The sequence below is a fragment of the Lampetra fluviatilis genome, chromosome 21 (assembly GCF_964198595.1).
Source record: "Lampetra fluviatilis chromosome 21, kcLamFluv1.1, whole genome shotgun sequence".
Classification (NCBI taxonomy): domain Eukaryota; kingdom Metazoa; phylum Chordata; class Hyperoartia; order Petromyzontiformes; family Petromyzontidae; genus Lampetra; species Lampetra fluviatilis.
Window position 1 is genome coordinate 13,027,517 of NC_136295.1, and position 23,932 is coordinate 13,051,448.

General features: G+C 60.8%; 1 protein-coding gene across 1 annotated transcript; it reads left to right on the plus strand.

Moving 5' to 3' along the window:
- The first annotated feature begins 2,802 nt into the window (after nucleotides 1-2,802).
- LOC144938113 (unconventional myosin-X-like) lies at nucleotides 2,803-23,726 on the plus strand. Its single transcript, XM_078865810.1, has 23 exons — nucleotides 2,803-2,908; nucleotides 6,166-6,346; nucleotides 6,591-6,888; nucleotides 7,885-8,009; nucleotides 8,423-9,212; nucleotides 9,793-9,910; nucleotides 10,250-10,517; nucleotides 10,775-10,870; nucleotides 11,539-11,632; nucleotides 12,031-12,086; nucleotides 12,487-12,629; nucleotides 13,222-13,557; nucleotides 13,657-13,814; nucleotides 14,350-14,473; nucleotides 14,973-15,288; nucleotides 15,477-15,687; nucleotides 16,467-16,606; nucleotides 16,976-17,138; nucleotides 18,001-18,232; nucleotides 18,998-19,179; nucleotides 19,539-19,943; nucleotides 20,349-20,540; nucleotides 21,310-23,726. Exons 2-23 carry the CDS (start codon nucleotides 6,246-6,248, stop codon nucleotides 21,421-21,423), a joined length of 4,662 nt encoding a protein of 1,553 aa, XP_078721936.1. The 5' UTR covers nucleotides 2,803-2,908; nucleotides 6,166-6,245; the 3' UTR covers nucleotides 21,424-23,726.
- Nucleotides 23,727-23,932: the final 206 nt, after the last annotated feature.

Below are 23,932 nucleotides of genomic sequence, written 5' to 3' on the forward strand. Positions count from 1 at the left end.
GCAACGGCGGCACCGCTGCAGACGCGAGGCCTCTCGGCCTCTCATTGTCGCGGCTCCCAGGTGCGAGGCCGCGCGCGCGGCGTCTCTCCAAGTCGTCGCCGTGTCACGCGGCCCGCCCGAGGCGACGGGGAAACCGGAGCCGCCCTCGCTCCGGGTGCCATCTGACCCCGAGGGTCGCGTGGGCTCCCGTTCATCCCGGCGCCGCTGCTGCTGCTGTTGCGCTCTTTTAGCGGAGGCAGGAGCGGTAAAACCGGTTTCCATTCTCACATCGGACACGGCGTGCGTACGCATCTGCGCGCGTGTTCAGTCGGGGGTACAGCTGGTGGTGCATCTACCAGTGGTCATCTCAGTCGGCCAACCCATGGCACCTGCTGGGGTCTGTCCCGTGACCTCCTCCTGCACCTAGCCTGGCACAGTAGGGAGGTACAGCTGGTGGTGCATCTACCAGTGGTCATCTCAGTCGGCCAACCCATGGCACCTGCTGGGGTCTGTACCGAGACCTCCTGGCAGCAGCGAGCCTTCAACACGTCACGTGGCCTCAGAGTGCGCCTAGCCTGGCACAAGCGCGGTGGTGACGTCAACGTCAGCGAGTGGTGTTATTGGTGTGTTCCGGGGAGCGGTGGCATAGTGGTTAGCGTTACACTGCGCTTCGAACCCGGCGTCCCGAGTTCAAGTTCCGCTCACGGCCAACACCAGTGACGATTATTCAGAATCGTTCGTGGGCCTACCCTAGGTCAACTCAGCCTCAAATGAGAACCCGGTGCGGTGTGGGGAGACAAAGGTGGCCGGGCATGGTGTTGACCACGCCACGCCTTCGTGCGCCACGCGAGACTGGACAAGATCCTCTCTAGCTGGACAGGGTGTTAAGAAAAAGGGTTATTGCCCGAAACGTCACATCTATTATACATTTTCTTTCATGACATTGCTGTTGACTCGGATCATTCAACAGTTCACCGGTAACCCAGTAAACCTGTTTAACCGGTAACCGTCTTAACAATCGACTACCGGTCCCCAAAGCGAGGAACCGGTGTGTTTGTTACGAAGCGAATTGTGTTGGGAAAAAGTGGGAAGAGGTGGGGGCCTCCCCCACTTTACCCCCCACCCCGCACGCGACCTGCACAGTGAAGTGTGCCCTTTGTGGGCAGAGACGGGGGGTGGAGGAGTGGGGGAAGTGGAGGAGGGGGAGGGAAGTGAAAGAGGGGGGGGAGTGGAGGAGGGGGCGGAGGAGTGGAGGAGGTGGGAGTGGAGGAGGGGGTGGAGGAGGGGGGGAGTGGAGGAGGGGGGGGAGTGGTGGAGGGGGGTGGAGGAGGGGATGGAGCGGGGGGTGGAGGAGGTGGGAGTGGAGGAGGGGGTGGAGGGGGGAGTGGAGGGAGGGGGCGATTGGAGGGGGTGGGATGGAGGGGGGATATGGAGGGGATGGAGGGAGGGGGAGGGATGGAGGGGGGGGGGGATAGAGGAGGGGGGGGCGATTGGAGGGGGGTGGAGGGATAGATTGGAGGGGGGGATATGGAGGGGGGGGGGGTATGGACTATGGAGGGGGGCTGGAGGAGGGGGAGATGCAGGGGGATGGAGGGGGTGGGGATGGAGGGGGGGGATTTAAGACTTCTCTCCCCACGATGTTTCAACAACCACGTCGTCGGGATATGGAATCGAACCTGAGCGCTCTGGGTCTCAAGTCCCCGCGTGCGCTGCTCACCGTGCCACCACCGGGGCAACTCCCTTCCGCTTCTCACTTTAAAGAAGTGAACTTGTTCATCGTCGTTGCTGCACATTTCTGTCGATGCGGCAAACCGGTTTTAACCGGTTTTTCCGGTGTTTTATTTTTTCCACGCGGTCACAGGCAACGCAGAAATGATCCTCGACTTCAAGCGCCCAACTTGTTCGGGACGTTTGCGTCGATTTGTGTTCTTGCAGCGCAGCCAAGGCAGCAGCAGCAGCGTGGGCGTCTCAGCGTTGTTGGTCAAGAAAGTGAATTTGTGTTGGAGGCCCCGCGGAGCGAGTGGCGTGCGGTGTGTGCGGTGCTTCTGTCGAGCCGCGCATTCATATTTAATTATAGAGATGGAACAGTGCAGTTGTAAATCCTTCACGTCGCAAACAACGACGTCAGGACTCGGTCCAGCAGAGCCAGAAAGTTTCGTCTCATCCACAGCGCTTGCAGGTCACAACAACTCACTCGCCCACTCACTCAACTCACCCACTCACTCAATTCACCCAATCACTCAACTCACCCACTCACTCAACTCACCCACTCACTCAACTCACCCACTCACTCAACTCACCCACTCACTCAACTCACCCACTCACTCAACTCACCCAATCACTCAACTCGCCCACTCACTCAACTCACCCAATCACTCAACTCACCCACTCACTCAACTCACCCACTGACTCAACTCGCCCACTCACCCAATCACTCACTCACCCGCTAACGCACTCACTTAACTCACTCACCTAATCACTCACCAACCCACCTACTCACTTAACTCAGCCACCAACTCGCTTAACTCATTCACCTCACTCACTCACCTAACTCACCCGCTCACTCACCCACGTACTCACCCACGTACTCACCCACTCACTCACGTAATCATCCACCCACTCGCTCACCCACCCACCTACCCACTCACCCGCCCACCCACACTGTATGTCACACCACTTTATTTTTTCGCTTCCTCCCTCCCACTGCTCCACTTTGTAAATTCACCTCCCAGCATCGTCGTCATCATCGTCATCGCCTCTTCCCCTCCCCCACCAAGCTCGTCTCAGAACAACAACAACCTCGCTCGGTTCCAGACACGTGTTGGTGACTCCAATCCCTGACGGTGTTGATCGCAGCGCTGTTTGTTGCTGGCCGCGTGACGTTCTGGGCCCTGTGCTGCCAGCAAAACGAGCTGCGAGCGCAGTGGTGGTGAGTTCCATGGGGGGAGTGGTGGTGAGTTCCATGGGGAGTGGTGGTGAGTTCCACGGGAAAGTGGTGGTGAGTTCCATGGGGAGAGTGGTGGTGAGTTCCATGGGGAGAGTGGTGGCGAGTTCCATGGGGAGAGTGGTGGTGAGTTCCACGGGGGGAGTGGTGGTGAGTTCCATGGGGAGAGTGGTGGTGACTTTCACGGGAATGTGGTGGTGAGTTCCACGGGGTGAGTGGTGGTGAGTTCCATGGGGAGAGTGGTGGTGAGTTTCACGGGAATGTGGTGGTGAGTTCCACGGGGAGAGTGGTGGTGGCGAGTTCCATGGGGAGAGTGGTGGTGAGTTCCACGGGGGGAGTGGTGGTGAGTTCCATGGGGAGAGTGGTGGTGAGTTCCACGGGGGGAGTGGTGGTGGAGTTCCATGGGGAGAGTGGTGGTGAGTTCCATGGGGAGTGGTGGTGAGTTCCACGGGGAAAGTGGTGGTGAGTTCCATGGGGAGAGTGGTGGTGAGTTCCATGGGGAGAGTGGTGGTGAGTTCCATGGGGAGTGGTGGTGAGTTCCACGGGAAAGTGGTGGTGAGTTCCATGGGGAGAGTGGTGGTGAGTTCCATGGGGAGAGTGGTGGCGAGTTCCATGGGGAGAGTGGTGGTGAGTTTCCACGGGGGGAGTGGTGGTGAGTTCCATGGGGAGAGTGGTGGTGAGTTCCACGGGAAAGTGGTGGTGAGTTCCACGGGGAAGAGTGTGGTCGCTCACCAAGGGCCTGCAGTGTCGGATTAACAAGACACGCACAGACTATGATGTTGATATCGCTTTGCATGTTTGTTTAAGTTTCATTTTCTTGAAGCGCACGTGTGTGCACAGGTGTGGGATACTCCATTCTGGCTGTGAACGTGCGTGTGTGCCCGTCCTCTGCGGGGTGGAGCTGAAGTGCAGTGGTTCGCGCGCTGCGCTACGAATCCGGCGAGTTCGAATCCCGCTCAGGGCCAACACCGGTGACGATTATCTGAACCGGTCCTGGGCCTCCCCTAGGTCGACTCAGCCTCAAAATGAGTACCTGGGTGCGGTGTGTAAAACATCGCCAAAGGTGGGCGGGCGTGGTGCTGCCCGCCCCCCTCACCCACTCTCTCCCCCCCACTCTCCCCCCACTCTCCCCCCACTCTCCCCCCACTCTCCCCCCACTCTCCCCCCACTCTCCCCCCACTCTCCCCCCACTCTCCCCCCCACTCTCCCCCCCCACTCCTCCCCCCACTCTCCCCCCACTCTCCCCCCACTCTCCCCCCACTCTCCCCCCACTCTCCCCCCCACTCTCCCCCCACTCTCCCCCCACTCTCCCCCACTCTCCCCCCCCCCCCCCACCCCGTGTGCCTTCCCGGCCTTCGTCGGTGCCACTCGCTCACAGCGAAGGCCCCACGCGCGGTGTCCGCGTGTCCTGGCGCGCACCCCGTGGGCCCCGCGTGCCGCTGGCTGCGTGTGACGTCATGGGGCGCACAATTAGTCTGTGCTCGTGTGGCAGCAGCTCGCGACTCGAAGTCTCGCATGATGATGCGGGGTGGTGGTGGTGGTGGTGGGGTGGTGGTGGTGGGGGGGGTGGTGGTGGTGGGGTGGCTTGTGCCGGCTGTGCGGGAACAGCGGGACGGACGGCATTCCGCGGTCTCGCTGAGCCGCCGCTGCCGCCGGGGTGTGGGTCTCGTTTGTATTTGATGAAGCAGTGACGGGAAAGGTTCCCCAATTCCCCCCCCCCCTCTCTCTACAAACCGCCTCCTCCTCCTACTGGGACAGAGCACACGCGTGGGGTTTCGCAATAGGCGGTGGATGACGACGTGAGTGGCTTGCGCATCGGCCACGTCGCGGTTATTCCAGTCACTTGGGCTCTGACATTTGAGCCGTCGCGCACCCTACAGTCAGCCCGCTGCCGCCTGGCTCCACGGACGTGTTCGGTTCTTCTTCTTCTTCTGCACTTGGGGAGCGTGAATCATCTGTGCATCGTGTACGGCGACTGTGCGCGCACGGGCCCACACAGACACATATCTCCCAGGTAGCCTGCACACACTGCCGGGGCAAGTGCTGCGAGCGGAGGTAGCACCTATGCAGGCCACATGGGTGGCGGTGTGGCCGGGACGCCACCACCGTTGTTGACGCGTCGCACCCAGGCACTCGCTTCAGGGAGGTGGAGAAGAGGCCCAGGACCGGTCCAGGTAGTCGCTACCGATGTTAACCCATGGCCCGGAATCGAACTTGGATCACTTGATTTTTTGATCGCAGTGCACGAACCATCACACTGGGACAAGTGCTGTGAGAGAGCACCGATGAAAGCCGACACGGCACACGAAGGGGTGGCCAGAACCACACCCGACCGCCTTTGTCTCCCTAGTGGTGATGTTTACACGTCGCGCCAGATACTCATTTGAGGCTGAGTCGACCTAGAGGAGGCCCAGGACCGGTTCAGATAATCGTCACTTGTTGGCCGTGAGCGGGTAATCTAACTCGGGTCGCCAGGTTCGTAGCGCAGCACGCTAACCGCGCTACACTACCGCTCCCCGCACACACACTGACGCACACACACACTGACACACACACTGACGCACACACACTGACGCACACACACACGTCCATGCCTCACATTCCAGCTCGCATACCACCATCTCTTACCTCGCCTCCCCAAGGGGACACTGGGGCTACATTCTTGGAGCCCCAAGAATGGACGTGAGTTATATGATCGAGCAGGTAGGACGCACCAGGTAGGAGGCATCAAGTAGGACGCGTCAGGTAGGACGTATCGTGCAATGCGCGTGTCCATTGAACTGCGCCAACGCTCGCTTGCTCGGACGTCCTGTGGTTTCCTCTTCTCCGACTCTCGTGGCTCATGGGGACCAAGTCGTTGGTGTTGACAGCGGCGACACTCGGGGGGGGGGGGGGAGTCTGGGACATTGCGTGCGTGTGCGTGCATGTGCGTGTGTGCGTGTGTGTGGGTGCGTGTGTGCATGTCTTAACAGCGGTAGCGCGGTGCGCTACGAACCCGGCCACCCGAGTTCAATTCCCGTTCACGGCCAACACCGGTGACGATTATATGAATCGGTCCCGGGCCTCCCCTAGGTCGATTCAACCTCAAATGAGTATCTGGTGCGATGTGTAAACATCGCCACTTGGGAAACAAAGGGGGCCGGGCGTGATGCTGGCCACCCACCCCACCTTCACAGGTGCTCGCTAACATCACTTGCCCCAACAGTCGGTTAAGGCTACACGGGGGATCTTTGTCTTTACAGCCCGATCGGTGGATACTCAACTAAGTGGACCTCTCGGTGGACGCCCTGGCTGGAGAGATGAGGCCCTGCGAGTCGGAGCGATGCTCGCCGTGCGAGTGACGCCGGGTCTCGCCGAGAGGGGGGCCATGGTGTCGCACGCCCTGGGGCCAGAGGGCCCCCCACCCTGCCAGCCCTACAGCAGGTACGTCATCGTCATCATCATCATCACCATCAATCCACTGCTGGGTGAAGGCCACCCCATGTTGCATCGCGAACCTTCGCCGTCCCGAGATTCCACGAACCAACCGGCGCCCGCACACACGAGCCCATCCGATGTCCACCTCGTCGTGCCCGCAAGTAGAAGCTGGAGGGACGAGTGCGCCCGTCACGCGGCCTCTGCGCTCGCTGTCCTGCACCCCCCCCCCGCCCCCCCCCCCACCCCGCAGGTACCAGGCGCTGATGGGGTGCCAGGTGGCCCCGCGCGACGCCGGGAGCCGGGACTCGCGCGGCTCTCGTCGGCCGCACGATCCGCGGCAAAGCCACGTCCACCGTCGCCTGCCGAGCCCGCCGGACCGGCGGCACGGAGGGAACGACGGGCAGCAGCGCGACGGGCACCGGCAGCCCAACGGGGCGCCGCCCCCCGCCGGCCTGAAGGCCCTCGGCGTGCCGGGCGTGCCGTGGCCGCCCGGCGGCGTGGCGAGCGGGGACCGGAGGAGCGGGGACCTTCCCGGTGGCGGCAGCTCGGTAAGACCGCTCGCTGGTGCGCGTTGAGAGAAATGTCATCGTCGCGGCCGTCGTCGTCATCGTCTATCCGCTGCTGGATGAAGGCCTCGCCAAAGGGATCGCCGCCACCCAGGGTGTTGCGCACTGTGTGACATGGTGAAAGCTCATCGGATTCCTCCAATACATCTAAATATTTAGATTCCGATGATCTCGGTGAGCCGTTTTGGATTCCCGGCCACCCCTGACCCCCACCCCTTGGTCGGCCCACAGTGGCCAGCAGAGCGAGGAGCCATCGCAGAAACCCCGTGGTGGGAGCCCCAGGGGCGGCCCGTCCATATCGACGAACTCGGCGGTCGCCTAGGGCGCCAAGTTAAGTGGGCCGTCAAATAAGAAGAAGAAAATACAAGTAAAAATTTGAAATAAAATTATGTAGATGCCATTATTTAAATTCCCACGCGTGTACAGAGGGAATATGAATTATAATACATTTCTCAACATTTCTCAGAATGTGTTGGTTGGGCAGACGGATGGACAAACCGAATAATTATGCCTCTGTTTGAAAAATGACGTTCAAAAAAACTTAAACAGAAAATAGTCGCTAAATATTTCCCAGTTTACCAAAATCTCAGCCCTTGGGGTTTGGGGATGGGGGCGCCGATGACATCAGTTCGCCTCGGGCACCAGCTGCTGGCAGCAGCGAGTCGAGGGCCGCCCTTTTGGGCAAGGAGCTGAGCACTCGTAAAGTAGCTCCGGTCTGACTTGAGGCAGCTGGTCTCTGTGGGCTCTCCTTGCCTCGTCATGTAAAGCCAGCTCGTTGTTGTTTGTCCTGATGCACCACTGCCGTCGAAGTACGGGAACAGGCCGTCCCGACGTCAAGAGACGAGCACGTTGGCTTGCAGTCGAGCGTCGCTCCCACCGATGCCGCGCTGCTTGCCGTGCCGTCGACACGCCGTCCACCGCATCGCTCACTGCTGTCGCTGTTTGACCCCCTGGCTCGGATTCCTCTCGCCTGGACAGGTGCCCCCGTGCCAGCCCCAGCCCCAGCGCCAGGGCTCGGCAGACAGCCCCTGGGTGGTGCGGGAGGAGAGGCTGCAGGAGGCGGCCACCATCATCCGCGCTTTCGTCCTCGCCTACCTCACCAGGTGCCTGCGTACTCCACCGTCACCCCCCGTCACCCCCCGTCACCCCCCGTCACCCCTGCGTCACCCCCCGTCACCCCCACGTCACCCCCCGTCACCCCCACGTCACCCCCGCGTCACCCCCGCGTCACTCCCACAACGGACATTCCGCACTGCGGCCGGATGGGCAGGAGGGGGGCGCCTCGTCGCGATGCGTCCAGCCCTGCGAGCGTCTGTCGCCACCACGGCTCCCGGTTTGGCCGGGACAGGCCCCGTGTCCGTGCCGCATGCGGTCACCGGCACCGACGGGACCGGCTGAAACGAAGCCCCGAATCGGCGCACATTGTTCCGACCACCGGACGCGTCCCCACCAGATCTGGGCGCTAGCTCTGCCTCTCGTGCCTCTGCCGTGCCCCCCCCCCCCCCCCCCCTGCTAGACGTCGGTTCCTGTGGCTGCGAGCGAGCGCCGTCCGCATCCAGCGCCGGTTCCGCGCCGTGCGGCGCCGCCGCGAGCACGCGCGCCTCCGTCTGGCGCCGGCGACCCCGCCTGCCGGGACCCGTCGGGCCCGTCTGGTCGGCGCCGGCCACCCTTCCCCTCTTCCGCCGGCACGCCGCGGCTCCCCGGACGCGGCGGCGCCCGTGTGGGTGCACAGAGACGCGGCGGCCGTGACCGACGCGGACGACGGCGTCGCCAGCGGCGAAGGGTACGTCGGATCCGCCGCCACGACGGCGCTCGACGGACAGAGCGTCGTAGCGCCGTCCGCCCCGGCCGCTCGCTCTCAGCAGCGGCAGTTGGCGCCACTGCATCCGCCTCGATCCGCCCACGGACACGAAGGCGGCGGCGACACCGGCGCCGATGGCGGCGACGCCGGCGCCGATGGCGGCGACGCCGGCGCCGATGAAGACGACGCCGTGTTCCTGGGCGAGGAGCTGCGGAGGCCCGGCTACACCCGCGTCTTCCTGCCGCGTCGCCCCGCCACCGCGGGCGGTCCGCCGGCGGCAGCGGCGGCGCCGTCGCCGGACGCGCTGTCGTACCGCAGCGACGACGAGTGGAGCTGGCGCCGCGGCGACTCGCTGGAGGGGGGCCACGGCGCGCGGGCCGACGCGGCCGTGTCGCTGCGCCGGGGGCGCCGCCTCCTATCCCCCGACCGCGAGTTCCGCTACTCGGTGGGCACCTACAACAGCTCCGTCTTCGGCTACGGCTCCACCGACATCCCCTCCGCGATGGTGAGAGCCGGGCGGCGGCGGCTCCGGCGGAGAACACCGCTCTTGTCTGGCGCTCGGCGGGTTCCTGGCCGCAATATTCTCTGTCCTCCTCTTGGGTCCTCTGCCCTCCTTCCTTCCGCATCAAAAACGTAGAGCATGTGCAGAGGAGGGTTGAAGAGGCTCGTCGCTCGCCCGGGAGGTAGGTAGAGGGGGTTGTGTTTGTGGGGGGCCGGAGCGATCGTGTCGGCTCGTGTGCAGGAACCGGATGGATTGTCGCACCGCGAGTCCGTGAGCGACGGTGACCACCTCGGGGAGACGTTCCTACGGCCAATACCGATCGGTTTGCGTACTGCGAACCTGGCGGGCCGAGTTCGATTCCCGCTCACCAATATCTGAACTGGTCTTGGGCCTCCCCCTCGGGCGACTCGGTCTTAAACGAGTATCCGGTGTGACGTGTAAACGTCAACACGGGGGGACCTAAGGAGGCCGGGTGCGGTACCGGCCGCACCGCCGCCTCGCGCGCGCCGTGCCTGCATTCGAACGTGCCCTTGCCCCGACGGTCCGTGAAGGCTGCACGGGGGATCTCTGTCTTTGCGTGCAGCTGTTCGAGGACTCGGACGGTGCCCCGGACGAAGACGAGATCCTGGCGTCGCGCCGCGGCTGCGTGACGAGCGGTGCCGGCGTGCGGCCCTACCACTCGAGCCACCTGAGCATGCGCAGTGAGCGGCGCACCACCCCACCACACCCCCACTCCGCGACGCCCGCCACCACGCACGCGGCAAAGATCCCCCGTGTAGCCTTAACGGACCGTTGGGGCAAGTGCTGCCAGCGAGTAGCACCTGTGAAGGCCGGCACGGCACATTGGGGGGTGGGTGGCCAGCACCACGCCCGCCCGCCTTTGTCTCCCAAGCGCCGATGTTTTTACGCACCGCACCAGGTGCTCATTAGAGGCCGAGTCGACCTAGGGGAGGCCCAGTATCGGTTTAGATAATCGTCGCTGGTGTTGGCCATGAGAGACGTCTGTGCGTGCCACCCCGTGCCACCGTCCCACTGTGCAGGCGGGCCGATGGGGCTGTGGAAGCGGCGCTGGTGCGTGCTCCGCGGCGACACCTTCATGTGGTTCCGCACCAAGCAGGACTCGCTCAAGGCCGGCTGGCTGCTCAAGCTGCAGGGCGGCGGTGGTGGCGGCGGTGCCGCGAGGGCCCCCGGGGCTCGCGGCGCCGTCTGGAAGCGCCGCTGGTTCGTGCTGCGGCGCGACGCGCTGCTGTGCTACGACAGCGACAAGCAGCAGCGCCCGCGGGGCGTCCTGGAGATCCTCAAGGCCAAGTACGAGTGCGGATTCCTCGCCCTGTCTGTCTGTCCCGTCCGTCTGTCCGTGAGGTCCGGGTGGAGGGGGGGTACCTTCGCTCGCAGCGGTACGCACGTGGAACATTGACGACGTGCGCCCAGCAGCCAACTGTGACGCTTGGCTGTGTGCGTGTGTGTGTGTGCGTGTGTGTGTGTGCGCGTGTGTGCGCGTGTGTGTGCGTGCGTGTGCGCGTGTGTGTGCATGTGTGCGTGTGTGTGTGTGTGTGCGTGTGCAGAGCCATCGTGGACAACCCGGAGAGCGAGAACGGAATCGACGTGGTGCTGCCGGAGCGCGTTCACCACCTCCGTGCCGACTCCCCCGAGGAGTCCAGGTGAGTGACCTCGGGAAAAGTCCACGACAACATCGCAAAGTTGAGCCGGCACCGCCAAGGCGCTGGGTTGGAACCCAGGTCCACGCACTGCACCACGGACTCGTCAACACGAGTTCGATTCCCAGTCGCGGCCAACACAAGTGGCGGACATCTGATCCGGTCCCAGGCCTCCCCGAGGTCAGCGTAGATCAATCGAGACGAGGAGGCCGGCGCGGTGCCGGCTAAACCACCACCCCCTTGTGCGCAGTGCCGGCCTTCATCGGCTGATGACAGCACTTGCTCCAACAGCCTGAAGACGCTGCACGACAGATATTTGTCTCCGCACGTGTGTGCCCTCGTTCACTCTCATCCTATGTGTGCGTGTGTACCCGTGTGTGTGTGCACCCGTGTGTGTGTGCGTGTGTATCCGTGTGTGTGTACCCGTGTGTGTGTGTGTATCCGTGTGTGTGTACCCATGTGTGTGCCCGTGTGTGTGTGCGTACCCGTGTGCGTGTGTACCTGTGTGTGTGTGCGTACCCGTGTGCGTGTGTACCCGTGTGTGTGTGTACCCGTGTGTGTGTGTGCACCCATGTGTGTGTATATCCGTGTGTGTGTACCCGTGTGTGTGTGCGTACCCGTGTGTGTGTGTACCCGTGTGTGTGTGTACCCGTGTGCCCGTGTGCGCACAGCGAGTGGTTCAGCGTGCTGAGCCGCGTGCACTCGGCGTCGCTCGCCGAGCTGCGGGAGATGCGTAACGAGCTCGCCAACCCCGACAACGCCGTGGTGAGTGGTGCGGCACGTGCCGGCACGACAGTCGCGGCGCGCGAGTGAAAGGAGACGCGGAGAGCTCCCCGATTCCTCTCCTCCCCGCTCACGCAGCTCCGCCGTCTTGGTCTATCCAGGCCCAATCCTGTCCTGAGCCATCTCGACATCCATTCAGCAGTCCTTCACATCCTGGTTCACCTCTTCGAAGCACCTCTTTCTAGACGGGCCTCCTGCTCGCTGCCCTGGTGCGTCATCCTCCATCGACTTCTTCCCGTGCGGTTTTCCTCTCTTCTTCTTCTTGTGACGCGTCTCCCTGGCCGTCTGAGCCGACGTTCTCGCGCCTCTAAACTTTCTGACCCGATCCCTTCCCACGACCCTGATCTGAGGAGTTGTTGTTGTTGTTTTCCTGCTCTCAGGAAACGTTGGACGTGGGGATGATCGACGCGGTCTGCGCTTCAGAAAATCCAGAAAGGTGACTGCACAAACACCTGGCGTCTCTTCTACATCTAACGCCTCTTCCCGCTCAATCGGTCGTCCGTGAGAAACCGGATTCGTTGCCTGCACCATGCACAATTTCTGGGAGTCTCTACGATGGTCTGGCCAGCATTTACGCAATCTCACGCCAGGATTTCTTTGACCTGCCGCTTGTGACGGTGGTGGTGGTGGGCGCATCTGCTCTGAGACGCGTGGATCCGACTTGACGTGGATCGATGTCTCTAAGCCAGAGATTAATCCCCAGAAGGTTCTCCGGTGGGATCGGGGACAGGGAGCCTCTGTTGCCATTTCTCCACTCAAAGAGTATTGTGACCGCTCCGTTTGTCTCCTGCGTGTCTCCTGCGTGTCTCCTGCGTGTCGCCGATGCGGGCGACCAGGGCTTGCCGGTTCTCGGTGCTGAGCGGCGGGCGGATGCTGCGCTTCTCCGCGGAGTCGCCGCGTGAAGCGCTCACCTGGATGTCGCTGCTGCAGCGCAGCAAGGGCGACGCGCGCGTGCAGGGCCAGGAGTTCGTCGTCAGAGGTGTGGGCGAACCGCCGACCTCTCGCTCGCACGCAGACACAGACGAAGGTTCCCACCGCGTAGCCTCAACTCTCGCGGCTTAATTCCAGGCAGGTCGGAAACCTGGAAAATAGATCATCACGGCGTGCCGTATCAATTAGACCGCTCGCTGTGGCTGCTAGTCACGTGCCTACTCCAAGCTTCCAACGACCCAAAAAAAAAAGTTGGCCATTGGGGCCAAGTTCTTTTCGCGAGCACCTATTAAGGCCGGCACGGCAAACAAAAAGGGGTCGTGTGGGTAGACCCACGCCCGGCCGCCTTTGTCTTCCCAGTGCCGATGCGTACACACATCGCACCGTGTGCTAATTTATGGCTTGAGTTGACCCCGGTGAGGTTCAGGACCGGTTCAGGTATCGCTCGCCTCAACAGACGCCGCTGCTAAGCGCGTGGCCCTGAGCGTGGCTCTCTCCTCCCTCTCCGTGCCGCGTCTTCGTTTCCTCGTGGAGTGGCCTCAACTCGCACCCCTCCCCCTCCCCTGCCCCCCCCCTCCCTCGCCCCCTCCCCCGCCCCCCCGCCCCCGCTTCCCTCGCCCCCCCCTCCCCCGCCCACGCAGGCTGGCTCTACATGGAGGTGGCCAGCCCCAGCGCGAGACAGCACTCGTCCCGCCGTCGCTCCATGCGTCTCCGCGGGGCTACCGCCGCCGCCACCGGTAGCGCCCCGGCACCCGCCGCCGGCGACGCCGCCGCACTCAAGCGGCGCTGGGTGGTGCTCACCGAGAGCTCGCTCGACGTCTACCGCACCTCGGAGCGCGGCGCCGCCAAGATCAGCTCGTTCCTCCTCACCGGGCAGTGCACCGTGACGCAGCCCAGCCTGCAGCAGGGCCAGCAGCAGCAGAGGCAGCAGCAGCAGCAGCAGCAGCGGGCGCACGTGAGGCAGCAGGACAGCGCAGGTGAAGATCCGCCGTCTTCTTCAGCCGCTACTCGCGAACAGCACTTGCCCCAAGTTTTGTTGAAGGCCACGCGGGGGGTCTTTGTCTTTGTGTGCACAGGCTACTGGCTGGTGAGCGTGCACGGCTCCAGCCTCGTCTACCGGCTCTACACGGGGCTGCTCACCGAGGCCTCCCGCTGGGCCGGGGCCATCCACACGGTGGTGCTGGCCAGGCCGCCCGGCACCACGCCGACCCTCCGGCTCCTACGGCACATCGAGGTGTGTACGTGGGCCTTGCCTGCCACCAGAAAATTATATTCGGCGAGTTTCAAATTCACGACGGTGACGCGGCCTAGCGAGCGGTGGCACGTTCACCGCTCGTCGCGGAGGCTCGCGGTTCTAATCCAGAAGCTGCCCTGGTTATTACTACGCATGTAACAACCTTACTAAATACGACTGCAACCACACGCCGGCCGCTTCACTCACGATGGACGTTAAAGATCCCGTGACGCCATCGACAAGAGTGAGCCATCGCGTGCCCGCGTCGGCTATCCCAAGTAAAAATATTACACCGCCGATTACTCCGCTGAGATTAAAAACCGCATCAGCAATCATCGCCCTCGACTGCCGGACTAATGCCCCGGGTCACTCTCGCAAACGAGACTTCATCCTGGTCTCTTTTGAGTTCTCAACTGGTTCGACAAAATCAACTCATTCGCCAGCCAGGGGGGCTCTGGTGCAGCGACACCGCTTGAGAAGCCGGCGTCCCCTCACCGAGGCGCCGGCGGTGTCTCCGTTTGTCGGTGCGGTGCAGGCGGTGAGCGGGGACGCCGTGGCGGTGGAGCAGACGTACGCGCGGAACCCCATCCTGCGCCACTCGCGGCATGCGCTGTGCTCGCCGCTCCTGCCGCTGCCGCATGGCGACTCGGGCCTACGGAGTGAGGGCTCGCGGCACGCGGAGACAGACACACAGAGACACACGCAGAGACAGACACGCAGAGACAGACACGCAGAGAGAGACACATGCGGAGACGGACGCACGTAGAGACAGACACACGGAGGTATATGCAGGGACAGGCACATAGGGACACACACAGAGACACACAGATGTACATGCACAGAGATGCACGGGGACTACAGAGTGAGGCTGTTTGGGCAAGTACACGCACACAAAGAGATACAAACATCCACTGTAAAACAAGACTCCCCCATGTGGTCCACTCACACTTGTATTTGTCATCGTATAAACATGCACCCTGCTGCGCGTTGTGTAATTGTCTGTGTGCACGTCACGGCGTGTTTGCTGCGCCTGCCGCACGTCTGCTCCACGATCGGCGCCCCGCGGCGCCCCGGTCAGCGCGAGGTTCCCCCTCGAGGCGTAAGCCACGCGAGGGAGTGTAACGAACACGGACGATCTTGTCTCCCGCGGGACCGCAGGGCCCGGAGGGTCGAGCCCGGACTCGATCCAGGACGCCGCGGTGCACATGTTCAACATCGTGCGGGGCCTGGGCGCGCTGGACGACCCCCTGCCGGCGTACCAGGCCGTGCTGCGGGCCTGCCTGGCGCAGCGGCCCCTGCAGGACGAGGCCTACTGCCAGCTCGTGAAGCAGACGGCGCTGGGTGGGCGCGAGGCCGCCGCCGACGCGGCGACGACGGGGGAGCTGCGCCGGTGCTGGGAGCTGCTCGCCTGTGCGAGCTGCTCTATTCGGCCCAGCCCGCCCGTCCTGCGATACGTGCGCTTCCATCTCAAGCGGTGAGAGTGCAGTGCAACAGCCTGGGAGTCGAGGCCCGGTACCCACGAGGCCAAAAGCCACGATGCCTGAAGGCCTTTTTACGACAAGGCTTGTACCAAGACCCTTCGAGGCCGTATCCTCTCGGTCAGCGGTTTCCAACCTTTGCGCCCCCCCCCACCCCCGCCGTGTCTCCGTCACGCGCTCGCAGGGCGCGGGACCGGCACGGCGATGCCGCCGTCGCGCGCTGCGCCGGCTTCGCGCTCGACGCGCTGCGGCGCACGCGGGGGCGCGACTGCGCGGCGCCGTCGCTGGAGGAGCTGCGCGCCGTGGCCGCCGGCGCGGAGATGAGCGTCACCGTGCACTGCCAGGGCGGCGGGCGGTGCCGCGTCTCCGTCACCAGCCACACCACGGCCGCCGAGGTCAGAGACGCGGAACGCACGCCCGGCGCCGCTTTTGGGGCGAGGGTCGGTGGATCGCGCGGAGATCCGTCTGCGGGATCCCCCTTCCCAGACTCGCTTGGCTCGAGGCGGCCGGAGGGTTGCAGGACAGCAAGTGGGGTCCGTGCACTCACCTGCACGGGGGACCCCCTTGTGCGTGTGGCCTTTCTCAGGGAAGCTCCCCCGATGTTCTCGTGCACAGAATGCGTCCGAAAAAGGGATTTGGCAAACACCCCAGTGCAGGCTGCCCTCATTTGATTGTACACAGCATCTAAATGTAACTCTCAGGAGGGACACGGGGGAGGAGAGAGGGAAGGGGGGGGCAGCACCACAGCACGGCTGCGCTGTGACGCGGCCGAGCACGGGGGGACGAAGCGACCGAGGCCCAGCGAGTCCCAGGGCTACGAGTTTGGCAAAGAGGTCACAGTGGTCACGGGACTCACTAATTGAAATGGACTCCACGAAACTGTGGACTTGGCTGGAAAACGCATTGAATTGGGCGCTTCCTTCCATTCAAACAAAGCCTCGCGGTCTGTCGGGGTGGGGGTGGGGTCGAGGGGAAATATCCGCACCTCGTTCCGAGACCTCTCCACGGATCATCGTTTCTCTCCCGCACTTCGGCCGTGAATGCTACAAAAAATTTCCGCGATCAAATCGCAGCGTTCCCAATCGCTCGCGAGTCCCAGGGGAGGCCCAGGCGACGATGACGACGAGACGGGCGGCTTGAGGCGCTGTGCGTGCCGGCGTGGCGCCGCGTGCAGGTGGTGGACAAGCTGCTGAGCGGCCTCGCCATGGAGGACACGCGCAACGTGTTCGCGCTGTTCGCGCAGCGCGGGGCGGACGAGGGGCGCGCCATCGAGGGACACACGCTGGTGGCCGACGTGCTCGCCTCTTTCGACAGGTCAGGCGGCACCGGCACCCACAGTTGCATCGTAATCACCGTCATCGTAATCACCGTCGTCATCATCGTAATCACCGTCATCGTAATCACGGTGGTCGTGGAGGGAGTCTGTATACATTTTAAACGTGATCCACAGTGCGTGCGTCTCCGTGTGCCTTGGCCTCTCCGTTTTCCTGTTGTCTGTGCTTGCGTGTGATGTGGTTGTTATCGATAATGGTTGGTTTAATGGAGGCTGGTGATGCGGGGTCGCCCACGTGGTGGCTGTATTTGTCGAGGCCACGTACTGGTTGCATGCGAGGTGGTTGAGTCGTCGGACGTTGCCTCCGTGGCGGTCACCGGGATGCGTAACCGGCGCTGGCATCCCCGCAGCACCGGCACCGGCAGCAGTCCGCCCGGCAGCGGCGACGGTGCCGATGGGAGCAGTGGGGGCGAGGAGGTGGTGCCGTGGCGTCTGTGCTTCCGCATCTACTGCTTCCTGGACCCCGACCGCGTGGCTCCCGACAGCGTCGAGTTCGTCTTCATGTTCGAGCACGTGAGACGCGCACTCGCACGCACGGACCCGTGCGCACACACTCGCACATGCACACAAAAGACATATCACCCGTATAGCCTGAACAGACTGTTGGGGCAAGTGCTGTTAGCGAGCACCTATGAAGACCGGAACGGCACACGATTGGGTGGGTGGCCAGCACCACGCCCGGTGCCATTGTCTCCCCAGTGGCGATGTTTACACGCCGCACCAGGTTCTCGTTTGAGGCCGAGTCGTGCGCACTCACACACGTGTGTGCGCACACTCGCAGACACACTCGCACACACACACGCGCACGCTCGTACAGACGCAATCCCGCGGTTCACGCCACTGGGGAGCACAGAGAATGGGGGGGGGGGGGGTTCCATCTGATAACAGGGATAGTGCGGGGGTGTAATCCACTTCCATGTAGGACTCGGTGAGGTATTTTTGAGAGCTCGTGAGCGCTAACCTGGGATGGCTGCTGTGGACTGTGGCACCTTGCGGGATGCCCTGCTTGGGCTACGCCTGCGTAGCCAGACGGTGTTGTCAAACAGCGTTTGCTTAAGGAAACACTCGGCCGGCTTTGGTATTCTGAGCCTCGTCAGCAAAATGTAGTTTTTTTGTAACAGGCCTGACTGCTGTTGAGAGTCAGAATGTCAAAACCAGTCCAGTTTGCTAGCTTATTGGAATGCTACTGGAAAATAATTGTCTGGCTCTAGACAATACGTTGATGGAGTAGCACGAAATGCTGGTGTGTTGTGTGGCCCTCTCGCGTGCGAGACCGAGGGCAGAACACTTTTGAAAAAATTTATTTAGTCAAATTTGGCCCGAGATGCGTTCCGATGAAAGCAAGCGGCGCGTTTGTTGTCGTTGCGTCGCCCAGGCGCACGAGAGCGCGGTGCAGGGCTCGCTGCCGCTGCGCGACGCGGCGCTCTGGCAGCTGGCGGCGCTGCGCCTGCAGTACGAGCACGGCGACCTGCAGGCCGGGCCGCAGGGGGCCCTGCCGGACGCGCTCCACCCGGCCAACGTGCACGCCGTGTACCCCGTGGGACGGCTCCGGGCCCGCCTGGCCGCCCAGCGCCCGTGGGCCGCGCGCGCCGAGGAGGCGAGCGCCGGTAAGGGCGGCGCGCCGACGCAAATTGTCGCGGCACCGGCAGCACGAAGGGCACTGCTCTCGTTGTTACCGCGGCGACCACCGTTTGAGAGGGGCAATGGCCGCCCCTTCCCACCTTGCCCCCGTGGCAAGGTGGCCACAGCGGTAGAGTGAGGGTCGCCCGCCAAGTTCGTAATCCTGGTTGGGGGTTGACTCGGCCATCATCTCTCCGGGTCAATAAATGAGTACCACTTTGTGAAAAAGTCAACGGTAGTTTTTCTATAGACTTAACCCATCATCAGAACGGGGAATTTCCACTAACGGCCCAGGGCTGTAAACAATGCCACTATGCTAATTTGAATAGGAAATCGCTTAACGTTGTTTTCTAGATGACATCACGAGATATTTTTACCAGTTGATTTTAGTCTCATGTTCTGGATCGCTCTTCGCACCTACTCGCCAGACAGCACTGAAATGGAGTTGCAACTCCAGGACTTAAGTGTCCGTAGCCCCAGCAGCTGCACACAGGGATTAGGATGAATGTTCAAGTCTGAGGTAGCCGGGTGGCTCGGAGTTCACCGTGCTGAGCTGGCACCACTCAGATCTTGGCTCTGAACCCAGATTTCGGCCGCCCGCGATTAAATGGGGCTCAGCACGGTCACAATCGACTGCACCAACAGCATTCGCTTTGCTTGCTCATGGCTAGCGCTGCCACCATGCTGGCGTCTCTCTCTGCAAACTTGCCGCGTGGCGTCACCCGCTGCGGCGACACATCCCCCTCCCCCAGGAGCCGATGCCTCGTCGCGAGGGCCGGGCTCCTCCGTGGCCTCCTCGGCCTCCTCGCTGGTGTCGGGAGAGCGCCGACCGCAGGGCCTCCTGGGAAGCGCCGTGCGCCGCTCATTGCTCCGCTCCTTGCTCCGTCGATCCAAGCCTCCCGATGCCGGCTCGTGCCCGGATGGATCCATGTGCGTGCACCGTTGTCCCGTCTAGCGACGTGTCCTGCCCAAGCCCACCGCGTCACGTGCAACCACGCCGTATTGACAACGCTGCGCTCAACCGCAAGCAGCCCACATCCCCACCATTCCACACTCCACCGCGCCCGAACTTTCAATGTTAAATTCATCCTTCGGTCGGTGTTATCGCTGGCCCACAAGTCATGGTCAACGCAATTGAAATCGCCATAAAAATACTGCATCTCACAGCTTTTGCACATTCCAATGTCATCGTCAGTTCAAAACTTGTCCTCTCACTGACTGACCGGTCTTCATCATCGCGAGAACTTCCCTGAAAAAGCAACTTGTCGGCACAACTGACCGGTCATCATCAAGTCTTTATTGCAAAAACACGTTTCCATAAATGACGCATCATCATTGCCTCCGATGCGAACTCAAGAAGCTCGTCGTCTCAATGACCGTCTGATCGTTGCCACCACGGCCACGAGACTGCCCGCGCACCGTCGTACGCGGACGCTCACGTCGAACTTTCCTTGCCTCTTGCTCGCCCACAGCTCTGGGGGGGACAGCAGAACCTCGTCGTTCAGCGGGGTCGTGGGGCCGTGCGGACCCGGCGGCGAGGAGCTGGCGGCGCTCCCCGAGGCGCTGGCTGCGGCGCGCGCCGGCATCGCGAGCGCGTGGCTGCGCCTGCAGGGTGTGGGGCAGGAGCAGGCCATGGTGCGGTACATGGCGCTGGTGCGCGAGTGGCCCGGATACGGCTCCACGGTCTTCGATGTCGAGGCGAGTCACGTGGCGTCGAGCGACGCAGACCGATTTGCGCGTTGGGGTGAATTTAACAAACGTGACAAATGTGCGCAAAGAAGCGTGGACGGTCAAGAATATGAGCACGTTAGTTGGAGACGTCGTTCCGAACGTGAAGCAAAGTGGGCTTGAGTAGGGCGTGTTGCTGGAAGGGAATGTTGTTTGGTGGCTCGGTGTATGGAGGAGCGACGCTACACGCTCCATAGCTTCTCAAGTGTAGCTGTGAAGTGTGCAGGCGGTGCAACTGCACCGGGGCCCACGGGCCACTATGTCGCTACTACGGCTGTCTCAGTTTTCTGAAACGCACTGAAGTCGCGATGTAACTCGACGTCGCGGCGCGTCGTCACGTTACCCGTGTGCGCGTCGCGTCCTCTCGTCTCGCAGTGCGTTGAGGGCGGGTTCCCGCACGAGCTGTGGCTGGGCGTGGGCGCACGCGCGCTCAACGTGTACTGCCGCGGAGACGCCGTGCCCATCGAGACCATCCCGTACGAGCACGTGTTGGCGTTCGGTTCTCCCGAGGCCGGCGTGTACCGCGTGGCCACGCGCAGCCGCACGCTTGCCTTCCGCACCGCGCAGGTGAGGGCGGCACTGTCGGGCCAGGCCGTGACGGAAAAAAACATTCGCGCATCGCTCACCAGAGGCCCGCCCAGGTGGGGAACCAAAGGGGCAGTTGACCTCTACCCATCAAAATGTTGTGGCTGCTTATGTAATTGATAGCATTTATTCACCCAAGAAATTGAGTTAGAAAGTAAAGGTGTAGCCCTGCAATTGCCTGCTCACGCCACTGCTGGCGGAAGGGCCTCTACGAGGAGCTCTCGACGGCCCCTAGAGCAGTGGTTCAAAGCAAGTGGTACGTGGATCCGTTGCAGAAAGGTCATTTTACAAACACATTTCTTGATGGCACGACTGCCTGACCCTTCCACGCCAGAGACCGTTTGAGATTTTTATGAATGTAAAAATGTAACCCAGTGCATAAGCATTCAAAAATGGGTGCAGCCTATAACCCGTTTGTGCGTGGTGGTCCCCCATCCAATTGCTATGTAGGCTCAAAACCTGGTGAGCATGTGAGCTCTGTAACCAAACCACCAGGGATTACGAAAGACACAACCAAACTAAAATCTCCCCTCCTGGCCAAGTGTCTCGGAGGCGCATGCCACGCATCCTAAATGTTAATGTCAGGTGCACCACAGCACCGGAGAAAAGTCACTGCACCGTCACTCTTGTCGTATGCACTTAGCTGTGCTCATGGGAGGTGCAGGTGACATTAAGGGGTTGGTTGCTGTAGGGCGACAGAAAATGCCGCACGCACAAATGCGTCAACCGAGCACTCGTCTCTCTGCTGCAGGTGGTGGAGATCGCCAAGCTCATGAAGGTGTACGTGGCGCGCCTGGTGCGGCGGCACCATGTGCAGCGCTCGCTGTGCAGCAGCCAGGGCAGCTGGAGCAGCGCCTGTCCCTGAGGGCGTCGGGATTTGAGCACGGGAGGAAGCGTCATCTCCCCAACGTAACTATGAAGAGCTGCGATCACGGTCGACCGATCCACCAAAATCGCTCAACGTTTCCTTGTGGTCGATTACTCTGGCCGTAAAAAAACGTCAGCCGTCAAAGGAATCTTGTGCATCTCCTACGAAGGAGAACGCCCGAAGAGCCACGGTCAGCACGACGCAGCTATGCCATTGACGTCACAAAGACCCTCCCAGGACCTCCCATCCAGCGGCACGTGTAAGGACAGAGGCGACTCCCCCACCCCCCAGCTGTTTCCATGCAACCGGACTCATCGAGTAATTGAACTTTGCCTGCTTGGCACATGGGTGATGTTTTTATTCCATGTCTGCCCAACATGAGGGCATTGTGTTTTTGAATGGGACGCAAGGAATGACAGAAAATGGAATTGATGAGTTTTTAAATGAAGTCAAATATAAGGTAATTGCAGCACATGCCATGAAAGGACTTGAAGCGACGCCAATCAACTTCCAAGTTGTTGCAAGATGTTTGCATCTTACCATTGACAAGTGGTTTACAACAAAGCATTATCGCACGGATCCTCCGTACCTAATTTAAGCAGATTTATTTCATTGATCTAAAGGTCCCATTTCTGTGGCCCACGTGTACCTCTCCGGTGTCACTGCGTGGGAGTCTCACGTTACTGTTGAGCAAAAACATGTTATTTTCACGGGCACAACTGCCAACATCGCTGACGTGAAATAATCCTGACATTACAGAGGGGGCGAACCCATCACGCCCTCGCCGCTGATCAAAACAAAAACCGGCCGGGGAACTTTGGCGTCAAGTCTCAACAAGCACAAGAGGTCCCGTGGGTTTGGAACGGCTCCAAGCCCCCACCACCACCACACGCTGTGGCATGGACACAGACCTCGCACCGCGCTCAATGCAAACACTCGGCAATGTTTAATCGCCGAGTTGCGACCCCTGCTGGTTTGATCACCGCCGTTTTTTAACGCTCCACAAACGACCACGGGTCTCGTTCCATGCAACCACACAAATCTGAACTCAAAAACGTCGTGAGCTCGCTGCCGCGCAAAGTATTAAGGGCGATCGGTACTCGCGCTCGTCTCGCGATCTGCAGTCCCGAGTCGCCACCTCACCTGGCTGTGTCCCCACACTTTCCCATCAATGTTCGCCGTTTGCGCGCTTAGAAAACTCCCCAAACGACGCACCGCCGCGTTGAGCGTGTATAGAGCGTAGGCGGCGACTGATACACGGAGGTGCTCGCCTTTGCAGTGTTAAAGCCATTGTGTAAAAGTGGTGTGCAGTAAATCTAGGGTTTAAAACAAAGCACTTCGCATTGTTAATAAAGTTAATTCATGAACGAGTTGAGCTGTATTGAACACTCAAGTTGAGATGTTTCTACTGTAGACGAGAGGGGGTAAGCAATATTGTTCTTACCAAGGGCCAAATAGGGCTTTCAATGCCTCCGACGTGCCACGTATTTAACACACCTTACTTTTACCCAAGAACGTGAAAAATAAGTAATGCTGAACTTTACCACACGAATGCGATGCCTGCTTTCCCGTTAGATCGGTTCCGAAGCAGACATGGATAGTGCTTGCAGTGACATAAATCACATGGGCCATTCCAAAGTGGCAGGCCTCATGGGATGAAGCTGCAGGTCTGATAGCGCAAGGGCAGTAGATACCTGGGCTGCAGAGCACAAATCAAAATGCATTACACGTCCAAGTGTAACCTGGGACGTTTACTTACGTTTTACAGATTCCGAAGGAAATATTGGGAAGTCGAGGTCTATGCATGGATTTTTCTTCAAACTCGAATATAAATTGGTGCGAAAAGCCACACCATGTTAAAATCTCTTGCACTGGCAAATGGATTGTAAATAGTGTAAATATGGACACAGTAAGAAAAATTGTGTGAATGGTACAGATTTGTAAATGTTATCAGCAGGGAATGGGGATCTTCCCATACTATTGGTGTGGTATACGACGGTGGTAACGATTTGTGAATGACACGGCATATGTACCGAGTTGCACATTTGATATTCCACTAAAGTTGTTGGTGATTGGTTTCTAGGAACACTGCAACCACTAAATTTGGACAAGTGCCGCAAAGGAAATAAATGAATCAAATCACAAGGACAACATCCCATAACTAAAGCCATGTTTAACACAAAGTGTAGAAAGTTTGATATTTTTCCAAGCACAAAGTATTTTTACATGCATATTGTGCTCATTTGTGGCTTACCATTTAAATACACAAAGGTTGCCGAGAGGTTGGTGGATTTTGCACGTTAACTTTATTAAACAAAACTATAAAATCGAAACGTGTTGGTTTGTGATGTTTAAAATACTTGCTCATTACCAATGTCCTCAACACTTAATACAACTCTGATGCAGTACATCTTGAGATGCCTTGCACCAGCTCACCCAAGTGGCACCAGGTGAATGAACGCAGCATCACTGGTCACCAAGGGGCATTAGCCGTGTAAGGAGGGGA